Source organism: Neovison vison, chromosome 3 (assembly GCF_020171115.1).
Source record: "Neovison vison isolate M4711 chromosome 3, ASM_NN_V1, whole genome shotgun sequence".
Lineage (NCBI taxonomy): Eukaryota > Metazoa > Chordata > Mammalia > Carnivora > Mustelidae > Neogale > Neogale vison.
The window spans coordinates 13,555,274-13,578,023 of record NC_058093.1 but is presented as its reverse complement, the minus strand read 5'-3'; the positions used below and the strand labels follow the sequence as shown (position 1 = coordinate 13,578,023).

Here is a 22,750-nt window from a genome sequence, read left to right as displayed (position 1 = left end):
TCTGTTTGAGAAGTTTCATATTGGGACTACACCAAAATAAAAAGCCTTTGCACAGCAAAGGAAACTGTCAATAGAAGGAAGGGCAGCTTACTGAAAGGGAAAAGATATTTGCAAGTATTTGATATATTTGATAAGGGGTTAATATCCAAAATATATAAAGAACTTATACAACTCAACACTAATAAACAATTAATCCAATTTAAAAATGGGTAGAAGACCTGAGTAGATATTTTGCCAAAGAAGGCATACACATGGCCAACAGACATGTGAAAAGCTGCTCAGCATCACTAATCATCAGGGACATGCAAATCAAAACCATAACGTGAAATCACCCTTACACCTATCAGAATGGATAACAAGTGTTGGAGAGGATGTAGAGAAAAAGCAACCCTTGTGTACTGTTGGTGGGAATGCAAACTAGTGCAGCCACTGGAATACAGTGTGGAAATTCCTAAAAAAATAAAAAATGGAGCTACCCTATGATCCAGTAATTCCACTGTTGGGTATTTGCCCAAAGAAAACAGAAGCACTAATTTGAAAAGATACATGCACCCCTATGTATATCGCAGCATTGCTTACAATAGCCAAGGTATAGAAACAGTCCAAGTATCCAACCATAGGTGAACGGATAAAGAAGATGTGCCAAATACATACAATGGAACAGCACTCAGCCATTTAAAAAAGAATGCAGTCTTAACATTTGCAACAACAGGGATGGACCTACAGGGTATTATGCTACATTAAAAGAGTCAAAGAAAGATGATTACTCTATGCTTTCACTCATGTGGAATTTAAGAAACAACAAAGACCAAACAACAACAGCAAACCTGACTCATAAATACAGAGAACAAACTGGTGGTTTCCCGAGGGGAAGATGGGTGGGGGGGGGATGAAATCGATGAAGGGGATTAAGAGGTACAAACTTCCAGTTACAAAGTAAGTCACAGGGTTAGAGCGTACAGCATAGGGAATATAGTCAACAAGGTTGTAAAAACGTTTGGTGAAGGAGGAGGGGGCCACAAGTCAAGGGACGTGGGGGATCTGTAGAAGCTGAGAATAGTTCTTGACTGACAGCAAGAAAATGGATGTGGGCTCAGTCCTATATCTTTAAGGAACTGAATTTTGCCAACATCCCACATGAGCAAAGAAACATCCCCTAGAACCTCCACAAAGAAATTCAGCCCTGCTGACACCTTGATTTTATTTACTGTGACCCATATCAGACTTCTGATGGACAGAATGCTAAGATAGCCAGTGTGTGTTGTTCAACCTGCTAAATTTGTCAGAATTTATTAGGGATTAGGGCAGCAATAGAAAGTTAATACAGGGTTGAAGGAAGTTTTGATCCTATGGAATGCCATGGGGAACATGGGCTATGTTGATGATAGTGTACCTGGCATGGGCGTAGTGCCTTTAAATTCTTCAGGCCTGGGAAGTATGACCTGGACTTCAGATCTCCCAATCACCCCAGCAAGTACATACTCCGGTGGACCTGTACGAGTGGATCAAGTGCAGCTTTGGCCGTGATGACTGGGAAACTTTAAGGAAGTTCATTGCCAATTACGTGTCTCCATAAGTGACTCAAAGTCATCTTTTTTCCTCACCTTCTCTCTGCATCCAATGTCAGTAGAGTGGCTTAGTGGAGTTTCTGAGGTGTCAGCAAACAAGATCCCCAGTGAGGCTTTTGTTATTTGGGGGGTGCAGGGTATTCAGAAATTAATACCTATCTCTCTCCACTTCCCTTAAGCAGAACAACACATAGGGACTCCTTGGCCTGTCCCCAGAAATTCAGATTGAGTAGGTCTGAGGTGATGCCCGGAAATCCACTTTTTAGAAACTGTCCCAGGATTGTGATAATAGCTAGTAGACTAACCAGCACTTGGGACCTCTGGCCTACGTCACCATTTATAATCAATTATGAAATGTAAAGCTTAAATTATGATACATGATTTGATTTCAATCAAATTGCTAGGTTTGTGAGAGGACAAAAAGATGAGAAAATGAATAAAACGTACTACCTGCCTTCCAGAGACTTCTAGTCAGAAGACATGATAGGCATAGGAGAAACAGAACCTAGAAAAGTATTATGGGTAAGATTGAGTATGGGCATGTCCTTTATGCGATGGATGGGATTTCTACTGGTGGAGATGAAGGCAAGAAAGGGGCCATATGCATGTGAGAGCTCTGAGGGCTTTTCATTTGGAAACTATCAAATGTAAAAATATTGAAAAAACTAGTGTTACAGCAACTGTAATTTAAAGCAACGTAGATTTAATAATTGTTAAAATTTTGCCACATCTGCTCATTTATTTTTCCTGGTGTACCCCCCCCTTCTGTTCATGCTAAATCTTTTTTTTTTTTTTTTTTAAGAGTGAGAGAGACCAGGGGTGGGGGGAGTAGAGTGAGAGAGAGAATCTCAAGCAGGCTCCTTTGCCCAGCATGGAGCCCAACATGGGGTTCAACTCCACAACCCCAAGAGCATGACCTTAGCTGAAATCAAGATCCATACACTCAATGACTGAGACACCCAGGCACCCTGTTCTTGGTAAATCTTTTGAAAGTAAGTTGGTACCATCATGTCACTGCAGTGGAATATGTAAGCATGCATTCTCCAAAAATAAGAATATTTGTTTACATAGCACAGTATCATTAATAGTCTATCCTCAAATTTCCCCAGCTATCTCTCAAGATGTGGTCAAGGTTTGTGCATTTCATTTGGTTGTTTTATCTCTTAATTTTAAGTGGCCTTCTCACCTTTTTTTCTCCTCCCTATGACATTTTTAACTGAAAAATTTCCTAAAATAAATGTAGATTCATGCCTACTTGAGAAATAATACAGAGCAATCCTTTACACACCTTGCCAGTGTCTCTGAATAACATTTTACAAAGCTGTCGTGTAACATTATATCTGGAATATTGACATTGATAAAACACACTGATCTTATTCAAATTTCCTTAGTATTACTTCAACTGGTATGTGTGTGTGTTAATTTCTCTACAGTTTATCAGTTAGGTAGGTTTGTGTATCCATACAAATTTCCAAAGTTTTGTCATTTCAAGAATGTAATCTTTTGGGATTAGCTTTTTTCTGCCCAGGAGAGTCATCCAAGCTGAGTGCCCCTCTGTTTTCATTGCTCAGTTGTACTCCAAGGTAGGTACACACTTTGTACCTACAAACCTGCAGTTTGTTTAAACATTTCCCTGTTGGAGAACAACTGAGTTGATTCCATTTTTTGGCTGTTAATGAATAAAACTGCTATAAACATTTGTGTGCAGATTTTTGTATGAATGTATGTTTTTATTTCTCTGGGATGCTGCCCAAGAGTGCAACTGCTAGATTGTCTTGGAGTTATAGGTTTAGTTTTTCAAGAAATTGCCAAACTGTTTTCCAAGTGGCTATGACTGCCTATACTTCCTCTTAACGTTTCTTTTTTTTTTTTTTTAAAGAATCCAAACCATTTTGTTTTCAAATGTCCCATCTACCTTTTGAATTTGGTTGATTTTATTTTTCCTAATAACATCACTTAATTTGTTCTCTATCTCCTCAATTTCCTGTAGACTGGAGGTTAAGTCTAGGAGTTTGACTAGATTCAGGTTAGATGTTTTTTATGTTGTGTTACATGAGCTCTTAGGAAGTCATCGTGAGCTGGTGGGCAGCAAGTCTCATTGGTACGGTAGTTAAACACCACACACCATAGACTTGATAACAGCAAACAGGTACTGGGGGCCTTGGGCTCTTATGCCATGAACCCTGAGGGGTACAAGGTGAGGATCAAGTTCTACTCCTGTAAGGGTCTACTTAGCCAGAGGGAGCCATTTTGTTGTTTATGCAGTAAACATCAATTGACTCTGCCCCTCCCAGAGGAAGTTACTTAAAAGCAAGTCCTGCAACCCAGTCCCAGGTAGCAAAGTCCAGATACAAGGGCGGGTCAGGCCAGGTGGATACATTCAATCAGTGGGGGCGCATACTGTCTCCCTAGCTACCAAGGAGAGTGGGCCCTGCCTTTTGGGCACCAATTCTGACCAAGGTGATAGGCTAGTTCAAATAGCTACTATGGGGTAAATTGAAATTCAATTGGCCACCCGTGTGTGACCTAGCATGACTATGCAGTTTTCTGTGTTGCAATCTCATTGGCCACCCATGGGTGGCCAGGCTAAACCACGTGGCCTTTGTTCTATAAAAGTTAGTCTGTGAGGCTGGGAGGGGTTGCCTCTTTGTAAGAGACGGCCCCTACCGGTCGGTTTGATTCCTGATGCTTGGCGCAAAATAAAGCTTTGCTTGACCTTCACTTTGTATCAGTCTCACTGCTTTGATCACGGACCCATTATTGGGGGCCCTATCACCCCCAAAGAACTAGCTTTTAAAATTAACTAATTCTCATAGCATGAGCCCACTAATAGTGATATGCCAAGTCGTAGCTTAGAGACAACAGTCAATTCTGCTTTGAGGGTATGTATATGGGTTTATAAGATTTAACTGAAAGCTGAAGTTAAATAAAAGAAAACAGATCCCAAGTAGAATAGTAATAGTATGCTGAGATAGAGTGCATTTTTGGATGTCCTTGGTTTCCAAATTAAGGAATTCAAATTTATGGCTAATGAAGAAGCTCTGAAAGTTTCTGGTTTTGATCCATTTTTATTGCTTTGTTTTGTTTGTTTTTAAAGGTAAACTGTATTAATATTGGGGCAGTATAAAGGGTGGATGGCAGCAGGCTGGGAGATCCAGGAGTAAATCATTACAGTTGTGTATGTGAAGTGTCCAAAACTAGGTGCCGTAAAAAGAAAGAGTAGGGTTCAAATACTTAAGGTTAGAATTAAAAAGCATGTCTGAAGTTTTCAGCCTTTGTGGCTATGATATTGCCTTATTAAATGAGTTTGCAACATACTAGAGGTCTGGGAGGGGAGATAAATATTAATGTGTGTTATGAGTGTACAGGACGGTAAAGATGACCATCCAAGGGGACTGTTGGAAACATGGTATCTGGAGCTCAGGTGACAGCATAAGGAGGTGATTACTGATATTGTAAATTCCCCAGAAGGAACTGGTTTAGGGAAAAGAGGCTTATGATGGTTTAAAGGGCAGACAGGAAAATGAACTAAGGTGTTCCATCACAGTGGTGAAGAAGCTTGCTATTCACCAGCATGCTAGACCCCTTTAAGGGAGATTGAAATGGCTTAGTGCCTGCAGCTGACCCTCCAGGTTCATTAAGTTCACTCTCCTACAGTCAGCTCCAGCAGGTGAAGGTGTGAGTCGCACGTTGCGTGCACGCATGCGCCGGAAAAGTCCTGGCTAGGCGGCTGGAGGACCGCGCCTGCGCACTAGCAGGCCGGCAGTTAAGCGCAGACCGGTCCCGCAGAGGATGGAGGAATGGAGTCGCCCCAAGAGTTGCGCAGAGGTTCCAACACAGCTGATAATCGTGGCGGGCGGGTCCATTCCCTGTACACAGCCCCTATACTTCAGAGGAGTCCTCCTACCAACCTGGAAAATATGCACAGCAGAACGTCGGGATTTTCTGCGGTTCGTTACACCCAGGACCAAAACAAGACCATGAATGGTCTTGACCAAAACATGCCCAAGGACCAGAACAAGGAGGGCGCTGGGTACCGGCTGCTCAATGTGAGTGGGGCCCGGCCGGCGGCGTCTGTCCTCTCCCCGACCACCTAGAGGGCCGGGCAAGGATCCAGGGGTCAGTGCAGTGGGAGAGAAGGAGACCTGCCCTAAGTTGGAAGGTGTTCATAACTGAGGAAGCGCTTAGTTGTGGGAGCTTGAAGATTATTTAACTTGTCAAAGCCTTGTTTTATTAACTTAAAATAAGACAATAATTTAGATAATAATTATGACAGTCTGCCTTACTTATAGGGTCGTCCGAAGATCTGAGGGAGATAATGATGTAAATGCTTAACAATGCGAAGCGCAGAGTAAAGAATTGTCAGCTGTTGTCATGACCATCATTAGGAATTCATTTAGGGTTAAAGGGCTAAACTCCAGAAACTTCAGTTACCTTGTCTTCAATTCCTGAGGTTCTTACCGATGAACTTGTAGGAGCAAATCTGTGTCATGTCTGAAAGTGAATTGTTGGTCTTCTGTTAATAATTAGGAAGATTAATTTATATTTGAAATGTGTGAGAAGCTTGAGTTTACCATATAGTAGTACAGGCAGAGGATGGAGGAAATGGAAAAGGAGAATCACAATGAAACTCACCTTTTCAAAGTGTTAGAAGATGATTAGGAAATTTTACAGTCTCTCTTGGTCTTAAGTTATTAAAAGAATAGTACAGTTAAAAGTTTCAGGAACAAATGGTACACAAAAAGATGATGTCTTTTGTAAAATCAAGGAGTTGAATAATTTGATCTCTAAAGTACCCTCCTAATTCCAGAAACTTAGAATACTCTTGGGGCATTGTTAAGATAAATTGAGAGCATATTAGGATTTAGCTATAATAGTAGGAAAAATTTGTAAAGGTTGTGTAAGAGGGGTGTGCTTGGAAGTTAACGCCATAGAAGGTGTTTGTTGTATGTCGTTTTAAGGAATATGTACTTTATTTTGTAAAATAGTGATTTCCACTGCTTTTTTGAGTAATAGGATTCCTTTTTATTGCAAAAAAAAAAAAAAAAAAAAGGGAAAGTTCCTCACAGAAGAGTAACTGGTTCTTTACTGCCTACTGACTGGGAAAATCTTTAATGACGAAAAGCTTCCGTGCAGCATTGTTTTTAATTAGCTGATAGGTACAACACCAGCTACATACAGTCAAAACAGAGTTGTGCACCTATATGCAGGGTACAGTGTTTACCCAAGTTTGGTTTCCCAAATATTTGACCATAGAATATTTTAATATTTTGACAGAACAACAAAAAGAGCTTAAGAAATGAAATGTGCACTTGAATTTAGTTGTAATGCTCTTATGGACGAATTCCTTTCAAACCCAGATGCAGAGGAATGAGTTCATGTGCTGTAGAATTTCATTATACAACAAATTTAGAGTAATCTGAGAATATGTTATTAAAATTATTATAATAGCTGTAAGATACAAAATATAGATCATTGAGCACAGAATGGATGGCCCTCTTGAATAAATCTAACTGTGCATCGGTATACAGATGGAACATTATATATTTAGGCAACATGTAGTCTTTCTATGATTTCTTGGCATTTTATGGCACATGATTTCTTGAAAGCAGATTATCATAGAGTAATAACAGCTATATAAATGGATTAGCATTTTCTATTCAAAATACAGTTTTTTAAAACTTGGAAGCAAATACATTGCTGAGTTATATTTCACATTGTATCAGAATACATTTTGGAAAGCAGTAGTTTGCAGATAATGCTTAGAATACATTTGACTTCACGGATGTCCAGAGTTGAGAACCAGGGCTATAGAGGTAGGAAAATCTGGTGGATTTTAAGCAGGGGGAAGACATGAATCAGATGGGCTGTGTTGAAAAAAATGTTGACTGTGAGGGTTTAAGGAGAGATGAAGAAACAGTAGGCAATGAGGACAGCAAAATCTCTGAGCGATGGGAAAGCATGGGCTTGAAAGCACAAGAAGCAGTACCCTTCTTGGATAGGAAGAAGGGCATCTCTTCATCCAGACCAGTGTTTATTTTATCCTTGGATCAACAGTATCAAGACCTTCAGGGGTGCTTATTAAAATCTAGATTCTTGGGCCTCCACTTTAGACCTACTGAATCAAGAGGGCTGGGGCCCCAGAAATGTGCTCAAATCTTAAACTACTCCCATGGTTCTTAGGTTCATGTTTGAAGATTACCACAAATAGTGGGAAAAGATAGCATGGATGTGGGGGATGTGGATTGAGGGTGTAGGCGGGAGATAGAAGCAAATAGAGTCAGAAGAGTTTCATGAACCAGGTGAAAGAAAAAGGAGGGATGAGTGACTGAAGGCTTGGGGAGATTAAAAGAAGGCTTATTGAATGTGTTTCACTGGGTATTGTGTGTTTCACTGGGTATTTCCACCTTGTTATATCTTGTGTGAGTTTTTTTTTTTAGTTCAATTATGATTCTATTAAAGATGGTTTTAAGTATAGCTGACACTTACACTGTTGGTGGGAATGCAAGTTGGTGCAGCCTCTTTGGAGAACAGTGTGGAGATTCCTCAAGAAATTAAAAATAGAGCTTCCCTACGACCCTGCAACTGCACTCCTGGGTATTTACCCCAAAGATACAGATGTCGTGAAAAGAAGGGCCATCTGTACCCCAATGTTTATAGCAGCAATGGCCACAGTCGCCAAACTATGGAAAGAACCAAGATGCCCTTCAACGGATGAATGGATAAGGAAGATGTGGTCCATATACACTATGGAGTATTATGCCTCCATCAGAAAGGACGAATATCCAACTTTTGTAGCAACATGGACGGGACTGGAAGAGATTATGCTGAGTGAAATCAGTCAAGCAGAGAGAGTCAATTATCATATGGTTTCACTTATTTGTGGAGCATAACCAATAGCATGGAGGACAAGGGGCGTTAGAGAGTAGTAGGGAATTTGGGTAAATTGGAAGGGGAGGTGAACCATGAGAGACTATGGACTCTGAAAAACAGTCTGAGGGGTTTGAAGTGGCGGGGGGGTGGGAGGTTGGGGTACCAGGTGATGGGTATTATAGAGGGCACGGCTTGCATGGAGCACTGGGTGTGGTGAAAAAATAATGAATACTGTTTTTCTGAAAATAAATAAATTGGGAAAAAAAAAAAGTATAGCTGACACACAGTGTTGCATTAGTTTCAGTTGTACAACTTAGTGATGTGGCAGGTTTACACATTGTGCTATGTTAACCACAAGAGTAGTTGCCATCTATCCTGGTACATTGTTACTACAGTATCATCGATTATGTATTCCTTAGGTTGTGACTTTCATTCCCATGATTTATTCATTCCATAACTGGAAGCTTGTATCTCCCTCTCTGTCAACCCATTTTCCCCAATTTTCCCCTCCTCCTCTCTGGCAACCATCAGTTTGTTCTCCATATTTATAGATCTTATTCTGCTTTTTGTTTGTGTATTCATTTTATTTATTAGATTTCACTTATGAGTGGAATCATACGGTATTTGTCTTTCTCTGAGTTATTTCGCTTAGCATTATACCATCTAGGTCCATCCTTGTTGTCTCAAATGACACAATTTCATCTTTTTTATAGCAGTGTAATATTCCATTGTATGTATATACCACATCTTCTTTATATATTCATCTGTGGATGGATACTTGGGTTGTTTTGATATCTTGACTATTGTAAATAATGCAGAAATAAACATAGGGGTGTGTATATCTTTTCATTAGTGTCTTTTTTTCCCCTTGGTTAGAGGCCCAGTAATGTGATTGCTTGATCATAAGGTCATTTTGTTTTTAATTTTTGAGGAGCCTCCATACTCTTTTCCCCATTGGCTGCACCCACCAATAGTACATGAGGGCTCCTTTTTCTCCGCATCTTCACCAACACTTGTTTCTTATGTTTTTTATTTTAGCCCTTCTTACAGATGTAAGGCAATATCCCATTTTGGTTTTGTTTTTGCATTTCCCTGGTGATGATGATGTTGAGCATCTTTTCATGTGTTTCTTGCCCATCTGTATGTATTCTTTGGAGAAATGCCTAATCGGGTCCTCTGTCCATTTGTTAAATTGGATCGCTTGTTTTCCTTGTTTCCTTGTTGAGTTGTATGAGTTCTTTATTTTGGATACTAACTCTTTATCAGATACATTATTTGCAAATATCTTCTCCCATTTCATAGGTTGTCTTTTAGTTTTGTTGATGGTTTCCTTTGTTGTGCAGAAGCTTTCTTTTTTTTATTTATTTTTATTTTTTAAAAAGATTTTATTTATTTATTTGACAGAGATCATAAGTAGGCAGAGAGGCAGGCAGAGAGAGAGAGAGAGAGAGAGAGAGGAGGAAGGAGGCTCCCTACTGAGCAGAGAGCCTGATGCGGGGCTCAAACCCAGGACCCTGGGATCATGACCTGAGCCGAAGGCAGAAGCTTTAATCCACTGAGCCACCCAGGTGCCCCAGAAGCTTTTTATTTTGATGTAGTCTCAATAGTTTATTTTTGGTTTTGTTTCCTCTGTCTTAGGAGACACATCTAGAAAAATATTGCTACAGCTGATGTCACAGAAATCACTGCCTGTGCTCTCTTCTAGAATTTTTATGGTTTTAAGTCTCACATTTAGTCCTTAACCCATTTTGAGTTTACTTTTATGTATGGTATAAGAAAGTGGTCCAGTTTCATTCTTTTGCATGCAGCCGTCCAGTTTCCCAACCATTTGTTGTAGTGACTGTCATTTTCTCATTGCATATTCTTGCCTCCTTTGCCAAAGATTAATTGACCATATAATCATGAGTTTATTTTTGGACTTTCAGTTCTGTTCTGTTGATCTATGTGTGTGTTTTTCTTTTTGTTTTTTACTTAAATTCAATTTAATGTAGAAGTTATTATTAGTTTCAAGGGTAGAATTTAGTGATTCATCAGTTGCATCTAACACCCAGTGCTCATTATACTAAGTGCCTTCCGTAATGCCTGTCACCCAACTGCCCCCTTCCCCACCCACCTCTCCTCCAGCAACCCTCCATTAGTTTCTTATAGTTAAGAATCTCTTATGGCTTGCCTTCCTCTCTGCTTTTATCTTACTTTATTTTTCCTTCCCTTTCCCTATATTCCTCTGTTTGGTTTCTTAAATTCCACATATGAGTGAAATCATATGGTATTTGTCTTTCTTCGACTGACTTATTTCACTTAGCGGAATACCCTGTAGTTCCACCCACATCATTGAGATTGACATGATTTCATTCTTTTTGATGGTTGAGTAATATTCCATTGTATGTTGTCAATGGGAGTGCCAATGCTCATATTGGAAAAGCTTGACAGCTTCCAAATAGCAACTTTGGAAAAATTTGATAATTTCTTATAAAAGTAAACATATGCTTAACATATAAGCCAGGAATCCCATGTCTATGTGTTTATGTAAGACAAGTGACAACAAAAGTCTATACAAATACATCTTGTTTATCTATTCATCTATTGGTCGACATCTGGGCTCTCCATAGGTCAGCTATTGTAGACACTGATGCTATAAACATCGGGGTGTATATGCCTCTTCAGTAACTATTTTTGTATCCTTTGGATGAATACCTAGAAGTGCAATTTCTGGGTTATAGGGTAGTTTTATTTTTAACATTTTGAGGGACCTCCATACTGTTTTCCAGAGTGGCTGCTTTAGTTTACATTTCCACCAACAGTATAAGAGGGTTCCCCATCCCTCACCATTATCTGTTATTTCCTGAGTTGTATATTTTGGCCATTCTGACCAGTATGAGGTGGTATCTCATTATGGTTTTGATTTGTATTTTCCTGATACTGAGTGATATTTATCAATTTTTCATGTGTCTGTTGGTCATTTTTATGTCTTCTTTGGAGAAATGTCTGTTCTTGTCTTTTGCCCATTTCTTGATTGGATTATTTGTTTTTGATTGTTGAGTTTGACAAGTTCTTTATAGATCTTGGATACTAGCCCTTTATCCATAACATCATTTGCAAATATCTTCTCTCATTTTGTAGGTTGCCTTTTAGGTTTGTTGACTGTTTCCTTTTCTGTGTAAAAGCTTTTTATCTTGATGAAGTCCTAATAGTTCATTTTTACTTTTGTTTCCCTTGCCTCTGGAGACTTATCTAGCAAGAAGTGCTGCAGCCTAGGTCAAAGACGTTGCTGCCTGTGTTCTCCTCTAGGGTTCTGATGGATTCCTGTTTCACATTTAGGTCTTTCATCCATTTTGAGTGTATTTTTGTGTGTGGTGTAAGAAAATGGTCCAGTTTCATTCTTTTATATGTGACTGTCCAATTTTCTTACATTATTTGTTGAAGAGACAGTCTTTTTACTATTGGGTATTCTTTCCTGCTTTGTTAAAGATTAGCTGGCCATAGAGTTAAGGGTCCATTTCTAGGTTTTCTATTCTGTTCCATTGATCTGTATATCTGTTTTGTTGCCAGTACCATAAGGTCTTGATTACATCTTCGAAGTCTGGAATTGTGATTCTTCCAGCTTTGGTTTTCTTTATCTACATTATTTGTGGTCTACATTATTTTATTATTTATATTTGATATATTTGTGGTCAACATTATTCATTTGGTTTTCTTTATCAACATTATTTGTGGTCTCTTCTGGTTCCATACAAATTTTGGAAATGTTCCAGCTCTGTGAAAGATGCTGGTGGTATTTTTATAGGGATTGCATTGAATGTAGTTTGCTTTGGGTAGCATAGACATTTTAACAATATTTTTTCTTCCAGTATTTTTCCATTTTTTGTGTCTTCCTCAATTTCTTTCGTAAATGTTTTATAGTTTTCAGAGTACAGATCTTTTACATGTTGGGCTAAGTTTATTCTCAGGTATCTTATGGTTTTTGGTACCATTGTAAACAAAATTGATTCATTGATTTCTCTTTTTGCTGTTTCATTTTTAATATGTAGAAGTGCAACAGACTTCTGTGCGTTGATTTTATGTCGTGCTGACATAATTGCAATAGTAATTCTTGAATTCCTATATCAATTATATCAATTTTCTGCTGGAGTCTTTGGGTTTTCTACATAGAGTATCATGTCATTTGTGAAGAGTGAAAGTTTGACTACTTTTTTGCTGATTTGGATGTCTTTTATTTCTTTTTGTTGTCTGATTACTGAGGCTAGGCCTTCTAGTACTATGTTGAACAGCAGTGGTAACAGCATGGCAGTGGACATCCTGCCATGTTCCTGACCTTAGTGGGAAAGCTCTCAGTTTTTCCTTGTTGAGGGTGATATTCACTGTGGGTCTTTCATATATAGCTTTTCTGATGTTGAGATACGTTCCCTTTATTCCTACATTGTGGAGGGTTTTTAATCAAGAAGGGATGCTGTTTGTCAAATTCCTTTTCTGCATCAGTTGAGAGGATCATATATTTCTTATCCTTTCTTTTTATTAATGTGGTGTATCATGTTGATTGATTATGGTAATGGTGAATAATCATTTTAATATACTGTTGGATCCTATTAGCTAGTCTCTTGGTAAGAATTTTTGCATCCATGTTCATCAGGGATATTAGCCGTAGTTCTCTTTTTTAGTGGAGTCTTTTTCTAGTTTTGGGATCAGGGTAACGCTGGCCTCATAGAACAACTTTAGAAGTTTTCCCTCCATTTCTGTTTTTTTTGAAATAGTTTCAGAAGTATAGATATTCTTAAAATATTTGGTAGAATTCCCCTGGGAAGCCCTCTGGCCTTGGACTCTTGTTTGTTGGGAGTTTTTTGTTTTTTTGTTTTTAATGCTGGCAGGCGGAATATCTTCTTTTTTTATTTTTTATTTAAATTCAGTTTAGTTAACATATAGTCTATTGCTAGCTTTAGAGACAGAATTTAGAGATTCATCAGTTACATATAACACCCAGTACTCATTCCATCAAGTGCCCTCCTTAATGCTCATCAGCAGTTATCCTTCCCACCACCACATCCTCTCCAGCAACCCTCAGTTTCCTATAGTTGAGTCTCAACTATATAGTTGCATCCTTCCCTGTTTCCATATTATTTTATTTTTACTTCCCTTCCCCTATGTTCATCAGTTTTGTTTCTTGAATTACACATATGAGTAAAATCATATGGTGTTTTTCTTTCTCTGACTTATTTCACTTAGCATAATACCCCCTAGTTCCATCCATATTATTGCAAATGACAAGATTTTGTTCTTTTTGAAGTTATAGTAGTCTATTGTAGTGAGTAGTATTCTATTATACAGATATATATATAGATATACATATCTATCTATCTATCTATATATATATATATATCTGTTGATACACACCTGGGCTCTGTACATAGTGTTGGGAGATTTTTGATTACTACTTCAGTATCCTTGCTGGTTATGGGTCTGTTCTGGTTTTCTATTTCTTCCTGTTTCTGTTTTGGTAATTTGTAAGATTCTAGGAATTTAGCTGTTTCTTTCAGATTGCCTCTTTTTGATATATAATTGTTCCTAGTATGTTCTTATAATTGTATTGTGATGCTGGTTGTGATCTCTCCTCTTTCATTCATGATCTTATTAATTTGGGTCCTTTCTATTTTCTTTTTGAGAAATCTGGCTAGGGGTTTATCAATCTTGTGACTTGTTCAAGTTAGGGGTATAAATGTTTATAATTATTAGATCTTCTTGTTGGATAGACTCCTTTATTATGATATAGTGTCCTTCTTCATCTCTTATTACAGTCTTTGGTAAGATGTAGTTTGTCTGATATAAGGATGACTACTGCAGATTTCTTTTGATATCCGTTAGCTTGGTAAATGGTTCTCCACCCCCATCGCTTTCAAATTGAAGGAGTTTTTGAATCTAAAGTGAGTCTCTCTCTTTTTTGGAACAAATGGCTAAAAGCCATAGACTTGACATTTTATTTATTTTTTATTAACATATAATGTATTATTTGTTTCATGGGTACAGGTCTCTGATTCATCAGTCTTACACAATTCACTCACCATAGCATATAGCATATACCCTCCCCAATGTCCATCACCCATCCCTCCCACTCCCCTCCACTTCAGCAACCCTCAGTTTGTTTTGTGAGACTTTGAGTCTCTTATGGTTTCTCTCCTTCTCTGGTTTTGTCTTGTTTCATTTTTCTCTCCCTTCCGTAATGATTTTCTGTCTTCTTCCTCAAATTCCTCAAATCAGTGAGATCATATGATAATTTTCTTTCTCTGATAGACTTATTTGTTTAGCATAATACCCTCTAGTTCCATTCACATCATAACAAATGACAAGTTTTGGGGGTTTTTGATGGCTGCATAATATTTCATTTCATAATACCACATCTTCTTTATCCATTCATCTGTTGATGAACATCTAGGCTCCTTCCATAGTTTGGCTATTGTGGGCATTGCTGCTATAAACATTGGGATGCATGTGCCCCTTCAGATCACTACATTTGTATCTTTAGAGTAAATACCCACGAGAGCAACTGCTGGGTCATAGGGAAGCTCTATTTTCAACTTTTTGAGGAAACTCCATCCTGTTTTCCAGAGTGGCTGTACCAGCTTGCATCCCACCAACAGGGTAGGAGGGTTTGCCTTTCTCAGCATCCTTGCCAACACCTGTTGTTTCCTGACTTGTTAATGTTAACCATTCTTACTGGTGTGAGGTGGCATCTCATTGTGTTTTTGATTTGTATTTCCCTGACGCCAAGTGATGTGGAGCACTTTTTCATGTGTCTCTTGGCCATTTGGATATCTTTACAGAAGTGTCTGTTCATGTCTTCTGTCCATTTCTTGATTGGATTATTTGTTCTTTGAGTGTTGAGTTTAATGAGTTCTTTTTTTTTTTTAGATTATTTATTTATTTATTTGACAGAGAGAAATCACAAGTAGACGGCGAGGCAGGCAGCGAGAGAGAGAGAGGGAAGCAGGCTCCCTGCTGAGCAGAGAGCCTGATGCGGGACTCAATCCCAGGACCCTGAGATCATGACCTGAGACAAAGGCAGGGGCCTAACCACTGAGCCACCCAGGCGCCCCAAGTTTAATGAGTTCTTTTTTTTTCCCCCAATTTATTTATTTTCAAAAAAAAACAGTATTCATTATTTTTTCACCACACCCAGTGCTCCATGCAAGCCGTGCCCTCTATAATACCCACCACCTGGTACCCCAACCTCCCACCCCCCCGCCACTTCAAACCCCTCAGACTGTTCTTAACAGATTTTGGATACTAGCCCTTTATCTGATATGCATTTGAAAACATGGTTTTGTCTGTTTCCTTTGGTTTTGGTGACCATTCCCCTTGCTGTGCAAAAGCTTTTGATCTTGATGAAGTCTCAAGAGTTCATTTTTTTTCCCCAATTTATTTATTTTCAGAAAAACAGTATTCATTATTTTTTCACCACACCCAGTGCTCCATGCAAGCCGTGCCCTCTATAATACCCATCACCTGGTACCCCAACCTCCCACCCCCCCGCCACTTCAAACCCCTCAGACTGTTTTTCAGAGTCCATAGTCTCTCATGGTTCACCTCCCCTTCCAATTTACCCAAATTCCCTACTACTCTCTAACGCCCCTTGTCCTCCATGCTATTGGTTATGCTCCACAAATAAGTGAAACCATATGATAATTGACTCTCTCTGCTTGACTGATTTCACTCAGCATAATCTCTTCCAGTCTCGTGTATGTTGCTACAAAAGTTGGATATTCATCCTTTCTGATGGAGGCATAATACTCCATAGTGTATATGGACCACATCTTCCTTATCCATTCATCCGTTGAAGGGCATCTTGGTTCTTTCCATAGTTTGGCGACTGTGGCCATTGCTGCTATAAACATTGGGGTACAGATGGCCCTTCTTTTCACGACATCTGTATCTTTGGGGTAAATACCCAGGAGTGCAATTGCAGGGTCATAGGGAAGCTCAATTTTTAATTTCTTGAGGAATCTCCACACTGTTCTCCAAAGAGGCTGCACCAACTCGCATTCCCACCAACAGTGTAAGAGCGTTCCCCTTTCTCCACATCCTCTCCAACACATGTTGTTTCCTGTTTTGTTAATTTTGGCCATTCTAACTGGTGTAAGGTGATATCTCAATGTGGTTTTAATTTGAATCTCCCTGAGGGCTAATGATGATGAGCATTTTTTCATGTGTCTGATAGCCATTTGTATGTCTTCATTGGAGAAGTGTCTGTTCATATCTTCTGCCCATTTTTTGATGTGTTTGTCTGTTTCATGTGGGTTGAGTTTGAGGCGTTCATTATAGATCCTGGATATCAACCTTTTGTCTGTACTGTCATTTGCAAATATCTTCTCCCATTCCGTGGGTTGCCTCTTTGTTTTCTTGACTGTTTCCTTTGCTGTGCAGAAGCTTTTGATTTTGATGAAGTCCCAGAAGTTTATTTTCGCTTTTGTTTCCTTTGCCTTTGGAGACGTATCTTGAAAGAAGTTGCTGTGGCTGATATCAAAGAGATGACTGCCTATGTTCTCCTCTAAGATTCTGATGGATTCCTGTCTCACGTTGAGGTCTTTTATCCATTTTGAGTTGATCTTTGTGTACGGTGTAAGAGAATGGTCGAGTTTCATTCTTCTACATATAGCTGTCCAGTTTTCCCAGCACCATTTATTGAAGAGACTGTCTTTTTTCCACTGTATATTTTTTCCTGTTTTGTCGAAGATTAATTGACCATAGAGTTGAGGGTCCATATCAGGGCTCTCTACTCTGTTCCACTGGTCTATGTGTCTGTTTTTATGCCAGTACCATGCTGTCTTGGTGATCACAGCTTTGTAATAAAGCTTGAAATCAGGTAAGGTGATGCCGCCAGCTTTATTTTTGTTTTTCAACATTTCCTTAGCGATTTGGGGTCTCTTCTGATTCCATACAAATTTTAGGATTATTTGCTCCAGCTCTTTGAAGAATGCCAGTGGAATTTTGATCGGAATGGCATTAAAAGTATAGATTGCTCTAGGCAGTATAGACATTTTAACAGTGTTTATTCTTCCGATCCAAGAGCATGGAATGGTCTTCCATCTTTTTGTGTCTTCTTCAATTTCTTTCATGAGTGTTCTATAGTTCCTCAAGTACAGATCCTTTACCTCTTTAGTTAGGTTTATTCCACGGTATCTTATGGTTCTTGGTGCTATAGTAAATGGAATCGATTCTCTAATTTCCCTTTCTGTATTTTCATTGTTAGTGTATAAGAAAGCCACTGATTTCTGCACATTGACTTTGTATCCTGCCACGTTGCTGAATTGCTGTATGAGTTCTAGTAGTTTGGGGGTGGAGTCTTTTGGGTTTTCCATATAAAGAATCATGTCATCTGCGTGTATCTTTAGGTTCAAAATGGGTCTCTTGTAGACAGCATATGGATGGGTCCTGTCGCTTTATCCAATCTGCAACCCTGTGCCGTTTTATGGGTGCATTTAGGCCATTCACATTGAGAGTGATTATTGATAGATACGTTTTTATTGACATCGAGTTACCTTTGAAGTCTTTCTTTCTGTAGAATGTCTCTATATTTCTGTTCAATGCTATTCTTGGGATTTTTCCTCTTTTATAGAACCCCCCTTAATATTTCCTGCAGTGTCGGCTTGGTGGTTGCATAGTCTTTTAAGCCTTGCCGGTCTTGGAAACTCTTTATCTCTCCATCCATTTTGAATGTCAGTCTTGCTGGATAAAGTATTCTTGGCTGCATGTTCTTCTCATTTAGTGCCCTGAATATATCTTGCCAGCCTCTTCTGGCTTGCCAGGTCTCTGTGGACAGGTCTGACGTTATTCTGATGGGCTTCCCTCTGTAAGTAAGGAGCCTCTTTGCCCTGGCGGCTTTCAAGAGATTATATCTACAATTATAATTTCTCAATTTGACTATCAGGTGTCGTGATGTTTTTTTGGAGTGTATAATCTTGGGTGGAGACCGTTCAGCCTCTAGTACATGAACGCTGGTTTCATTCGCGAGATTCGGAAAATTTTCATGGAGGACTTGTTCCACGATATCTTCTAGACTTCTTTCTTTCTCCTCCCCTTCAGGAATTCCAATAATTCTGACGTTGGAACGCTTCATGGCATCATTTATTTCCCTAATTCTGCTTTCGTGGGATCTAAGCTGTTTGTTCCAGGCTTCCTCCTGATCCTTTCTCCCTATCTGTTTGTCTTCCAGATCACTAATTCTATCTTCTGTCTCAGTTACCCTAGCTTTGAGAGAGTTTAGATTGGATTGGAACTCATTGAGAGCATTGTGGACCTCCTCCCTGGTAGCTTTGAGCTCCGCCCTAACATTGTGAACATCCTGTCTGGTCGCTTTCAGTTCGGCCCTAATCAATTCTGTTTGGTCATCCATGGCTTTCTCCAACCTAGCTATTGCCTGGATAATTGTTAGCCTGAATTCTGTTTCCGACATATTGTCTATGTTGATAGCCGTTAGCTCTATTGCCGAAGGTCCATCCTCTGTATTTTTCTTCTGTTGGGCATTCCTCCTCCTAGTCATTTTGGTGGGAGAAGACTGAACAGATGTAGCTGGATGTATCAACTGTGGTGCAGTCCAGGTGCACCCTGGAACACTTCCTGATCTCCGTCTCAGAGAGAAGCCTCAGTCTGGGTGCGGAAGCTGAATAAATTCCCCCTTGGCCGCTGGCAGTGTAGTTTCCAAGTTGCAGACGCTGGGGGCGCAGGATCTTTTGCTCGTCCCCAAAGCCAAGGCAGTGGCGGCTGTCTGGGAGCTCCTGACCGCCAGAGAGGTTCCAAGCAGCGATCGCACACTGAGATTTTGCCGCCGGCCGGGGCTGGGAGTGCCCGGCTTGCGCGCACCTCTTTTCAGAGGCGGCTGTGGGTCGGGCGCGCGTCTGGGGCACTGAGAACGGGGCGCTGGTCCGTAAGCCGCAGGCCGGGCTTTTGCGCGCCTCTGTCCGGGGAAGAGTTTCGTGTGCGCGCGCGGCTTAGACTTTGAAACAATGGCGCGGGTCAAGAAGCGCCCCCGGGCCTTAGTGACCCAGGAGAGCTCGATGGACGTGCACGCGCATCTCAAGCTTTGTGGTAGGGCGAGCGCGCGTTCTGCAGACCGGCGCAGCTCCCATCCCCTCACAGGAGCCGGAACCCCGCGCTCTGGGGCGCGCTGGCGGCTTAGGGACCAGGAGCCGGTTTCTCCGCCGCACTCTCTCTGCCTCCGCGCCGGGGAGGCCGTCTGGGACCGGGGACTTAAGCCCCTGTCCCTAGCCGCCCCGATTCCCATAATTTCCCCCCCGCGACCCTTTGCTCTTTTGGAGTGCTTTCAACCAGTCTCCAAGTTAATGCTGGTCCCCAGACGCAGGGCGCTCTCGCTCGTATCGGGGTATGACTTTCGCACCGGTCGCCTCTGGAGGCTCCCTCCCCCTTTTGTTTATCTTCCAATATCAGTCTGCTGTTCCCATGCCGCTTTACCTGCTCACTGGCGTCTTCTGCCCCTGTAGAGATCCAGACGTGTCTAATTCTGATCTCAGGCTGATTTCATGGGTGATCGGAGTTCTTTGGTAGGTAATCAGCTCACTTTGGGGTACCAGCTGAAAAGATGCCTCTTCCTACTACCCCGCCATCTTGTCCCCCCCTCAAGAGTTCATTTTTGCCCTTGCTTCCCTTGGCGTGTTCCTGACCTTAAGGGAAATTTTCTCACTTTTTCCCCATTTAGAATGATATTTGCTGTGGGTTTCTCATAGATGGCTTTGATGATACTGAAGTATGTATCCTCTATCCCTACACTATGAAGAGTTTTCATCAGGAAAGGATGCTGTACTTTGTCAAATGCTTTTTCAGCATCATGTGGTTCAGTATCATATAGTTCTTATTCTTTCTTTTACTAATGTATTGTATCACATTAATCAGTTTGTGGATGTTGAACCCACCTTGCAGCCTAGGAATAAATCCCATTTGGTCGTGATGAATAAGCCTTTTAATGTACTGTTGGATCCTGTTGGCTAGTGTTTTGGTGAGAATTTTTGCATCCGTGTTCATTAGGGGTATTGGTCTGTAATTCTCCTTTTTGATGGGGTCTTTGGTTTTGGGATCAAGATAATGCTGCCCTCATAAAATGAACTTAGATGTTTTCTTTCCATTTCTATTTTTTGGAACAGTTTCAGGAGAATAGGTATTAGTTATTCTTTAATGTTTGGTAAAATTCCCCTGGGAAGCTGTCTGACCCTGGGCTCTTGTTTGTTGGGAGATTTTGATGACTCCTTTGATCTTGCTAGTTATGGGTCTGTTCAGGTTTCTTTTCCTCCCTGGTTCAGTTTTGGTAGTTTATGTGTCTCTAGGAATGCATCCATTTCTTCCAGATTATCTCATTTGCTGGCATATAGTTGTATGTATATCTTTGTTTTTATTTTTTTTTAAGGTGAGTTTTTCTGTTTTGTCATTTTGTCCAGAGAAGAATAGATGAATATGATCAGGCTGATGAATAGAACAGAGCCACACACTAGATTTTGGGTGTATTTTGGTGTGTCAGAAGAAACTGCCTCCAAAAATATTAAAGAAAGAAAAACATATATATACACAAAAATAAGGGTTAATACAATGAAGGGATGGAATATAAAAATTTATATTTATAAAAAAATTTTATTTATCAAAAATTTAAAAAAATTTTTAAAAAGGAATTGATAAGTTGGTTGAAAAAAGAAAGAAAATGTTTTAAAAATGGAGGGAATGTGATCAGTCTAGAGGCTAGAGCAAAGCCATACACCAGATTTAGAGTATATTTTGGTCAGTTAGAAGAAACTGTCTCCCAAAATTTTAAAGAAAGAAAACCTTATATATATATACAAAAAATAAGGTTAAATACATTGAAGGGATAGAATATGACTATAAAAATGAAAATTAAGATAGATTTTTAAAAAGAAATTGATAATGTTGGTTAAAGTAGGAAGAAGACAAAATAGAAGAAAAGGAAAATTAAAAAAATTAATTTTGAAAGACTGAAGAGTCATGGGAGAAAAGCCATTAATTCTATGAATTCTATGTGCTGTGTTCCCCTAGTACTGGTGTTTTGCAGTTCTCACTGATGTATAAACTTGGTCTTGGCAAGATATTCTTTCTGGGGGAGGTGCCTGTTGCAGTGACTCTCAAATGTCTTTGCCAGAGGAGGAATTGTACCACCCTTGCCAGGGGGCAGGTTAAGTAATCTCAGGTTTGCTCTCCGTTGTTTTTATTCCCTGAAAGCTTTCCATACAGCTTTGGAGGATGAGAATGAAAATGGCAGCCTCCCAATCCCCAGCCCCAGTGAAGCCAAGAGCTCAGCCCCCCCCCCCCGCCTTCAGTGAGCCCTCAGAGAAAAGCAGCCAATCACTCCTGTCTCCCTGGTCTCTGGCTGCACTCCATGCTCACCTGGCCTGTGACTGAACATTTTTATCTCTGGTGCATGAACCCATTTGGAGTTTCCAAACCCAGCAGATCCCTGTAGTGCACTCCCATGCTGCTTTTCCCCGGGAGGAAGGGGAGTGTTCCTGGACCTGTCGCTTTTTGGGTCCATGCTCAAAGAATAGTGGCCCAGCTATGCCGCAGATCACAGTTTGTAGCAACCCCAAGCTGAGAGCCCACTTCTTGGCTCACTTTGCAGCCCACTTCCCTGCTCCAATACCTGGGAGCTTTGCTGCCCTCAGGCACCCTTGGTCTTTCTGTGACACTGAGAGTCCCGAGACCACACTGTTCCAGCAAGGGTTTTACTGTCCACTTAGCCACTGGAGTGAATCCCTCCACAGAACAGACTTCTAAAAGTTCTGATTTTGTGCTTTGCTCTTCTATCACTTGCCAGTAGTTGGCTAACAGAGGCTCCCTACCTGCCCTCCCCAACTGTCTTCCTATATATCGCCTCAGATTCACTACTCTGCACATCCTACTTTCCAGAAAGTGGTCACTTTTCTGCTCATAGAGTTGCTGCTATTCTTTTTTTTTTTCAATCTCCTGTTGAGTTTGAAGGTGTTCAGAATTGTTTGATAACTATCTACCTGAATTCCTGGGACCAGATGAAATTTAGGTCTCCCACTCCCCTGCCATCTTGCTTCTCCTACCTAAAGTGAGTCTTTTGTAAGCAGCATATTGATGGGTCTTTTTTTTTTTTTTTTTCTCATCCGTTCTGATACCCAGTGTCTTTTTATGAGAGCATTGAGTCTAATTGCATTCAGAGTAATTGTTGAAAGATAGGAATTTAGTGCCATTGTATTACCTGTAAAGTCACTGTTCCTGTAGATTGTCTTTGTTCCTTTTTGGTCTTTGTTACTTTTAGTCTTTCCTTTCTCTCAAAGTGTCTC

The 22,750-nt window shown here is 40.2% G+C and overlaps 1 protein-coding gene across 1 annotated transcript in view; it reads left to right on the top strand.

Moving 5' to 3' along the window:
- Positions 1–5,368: 5,368 nt before the first annotated feature.
- C2CD6 (C2 calcium dependent domain containing 6) overlaps positions 5,369–22,750 on the top strand; it is a 137,132-nt gene continuing 119,750 nt past the window's right edge. Inside the window, exon 1 of the mRNA XM_044244347.1 lies at positions 5,369–5,617. Coding sequence (XP_044100282.1) covers positions 5,369–5,617 — 249 coding nt within the window. The remainder of the gene's footprint in view (positions 5,618–22,750) is intronic.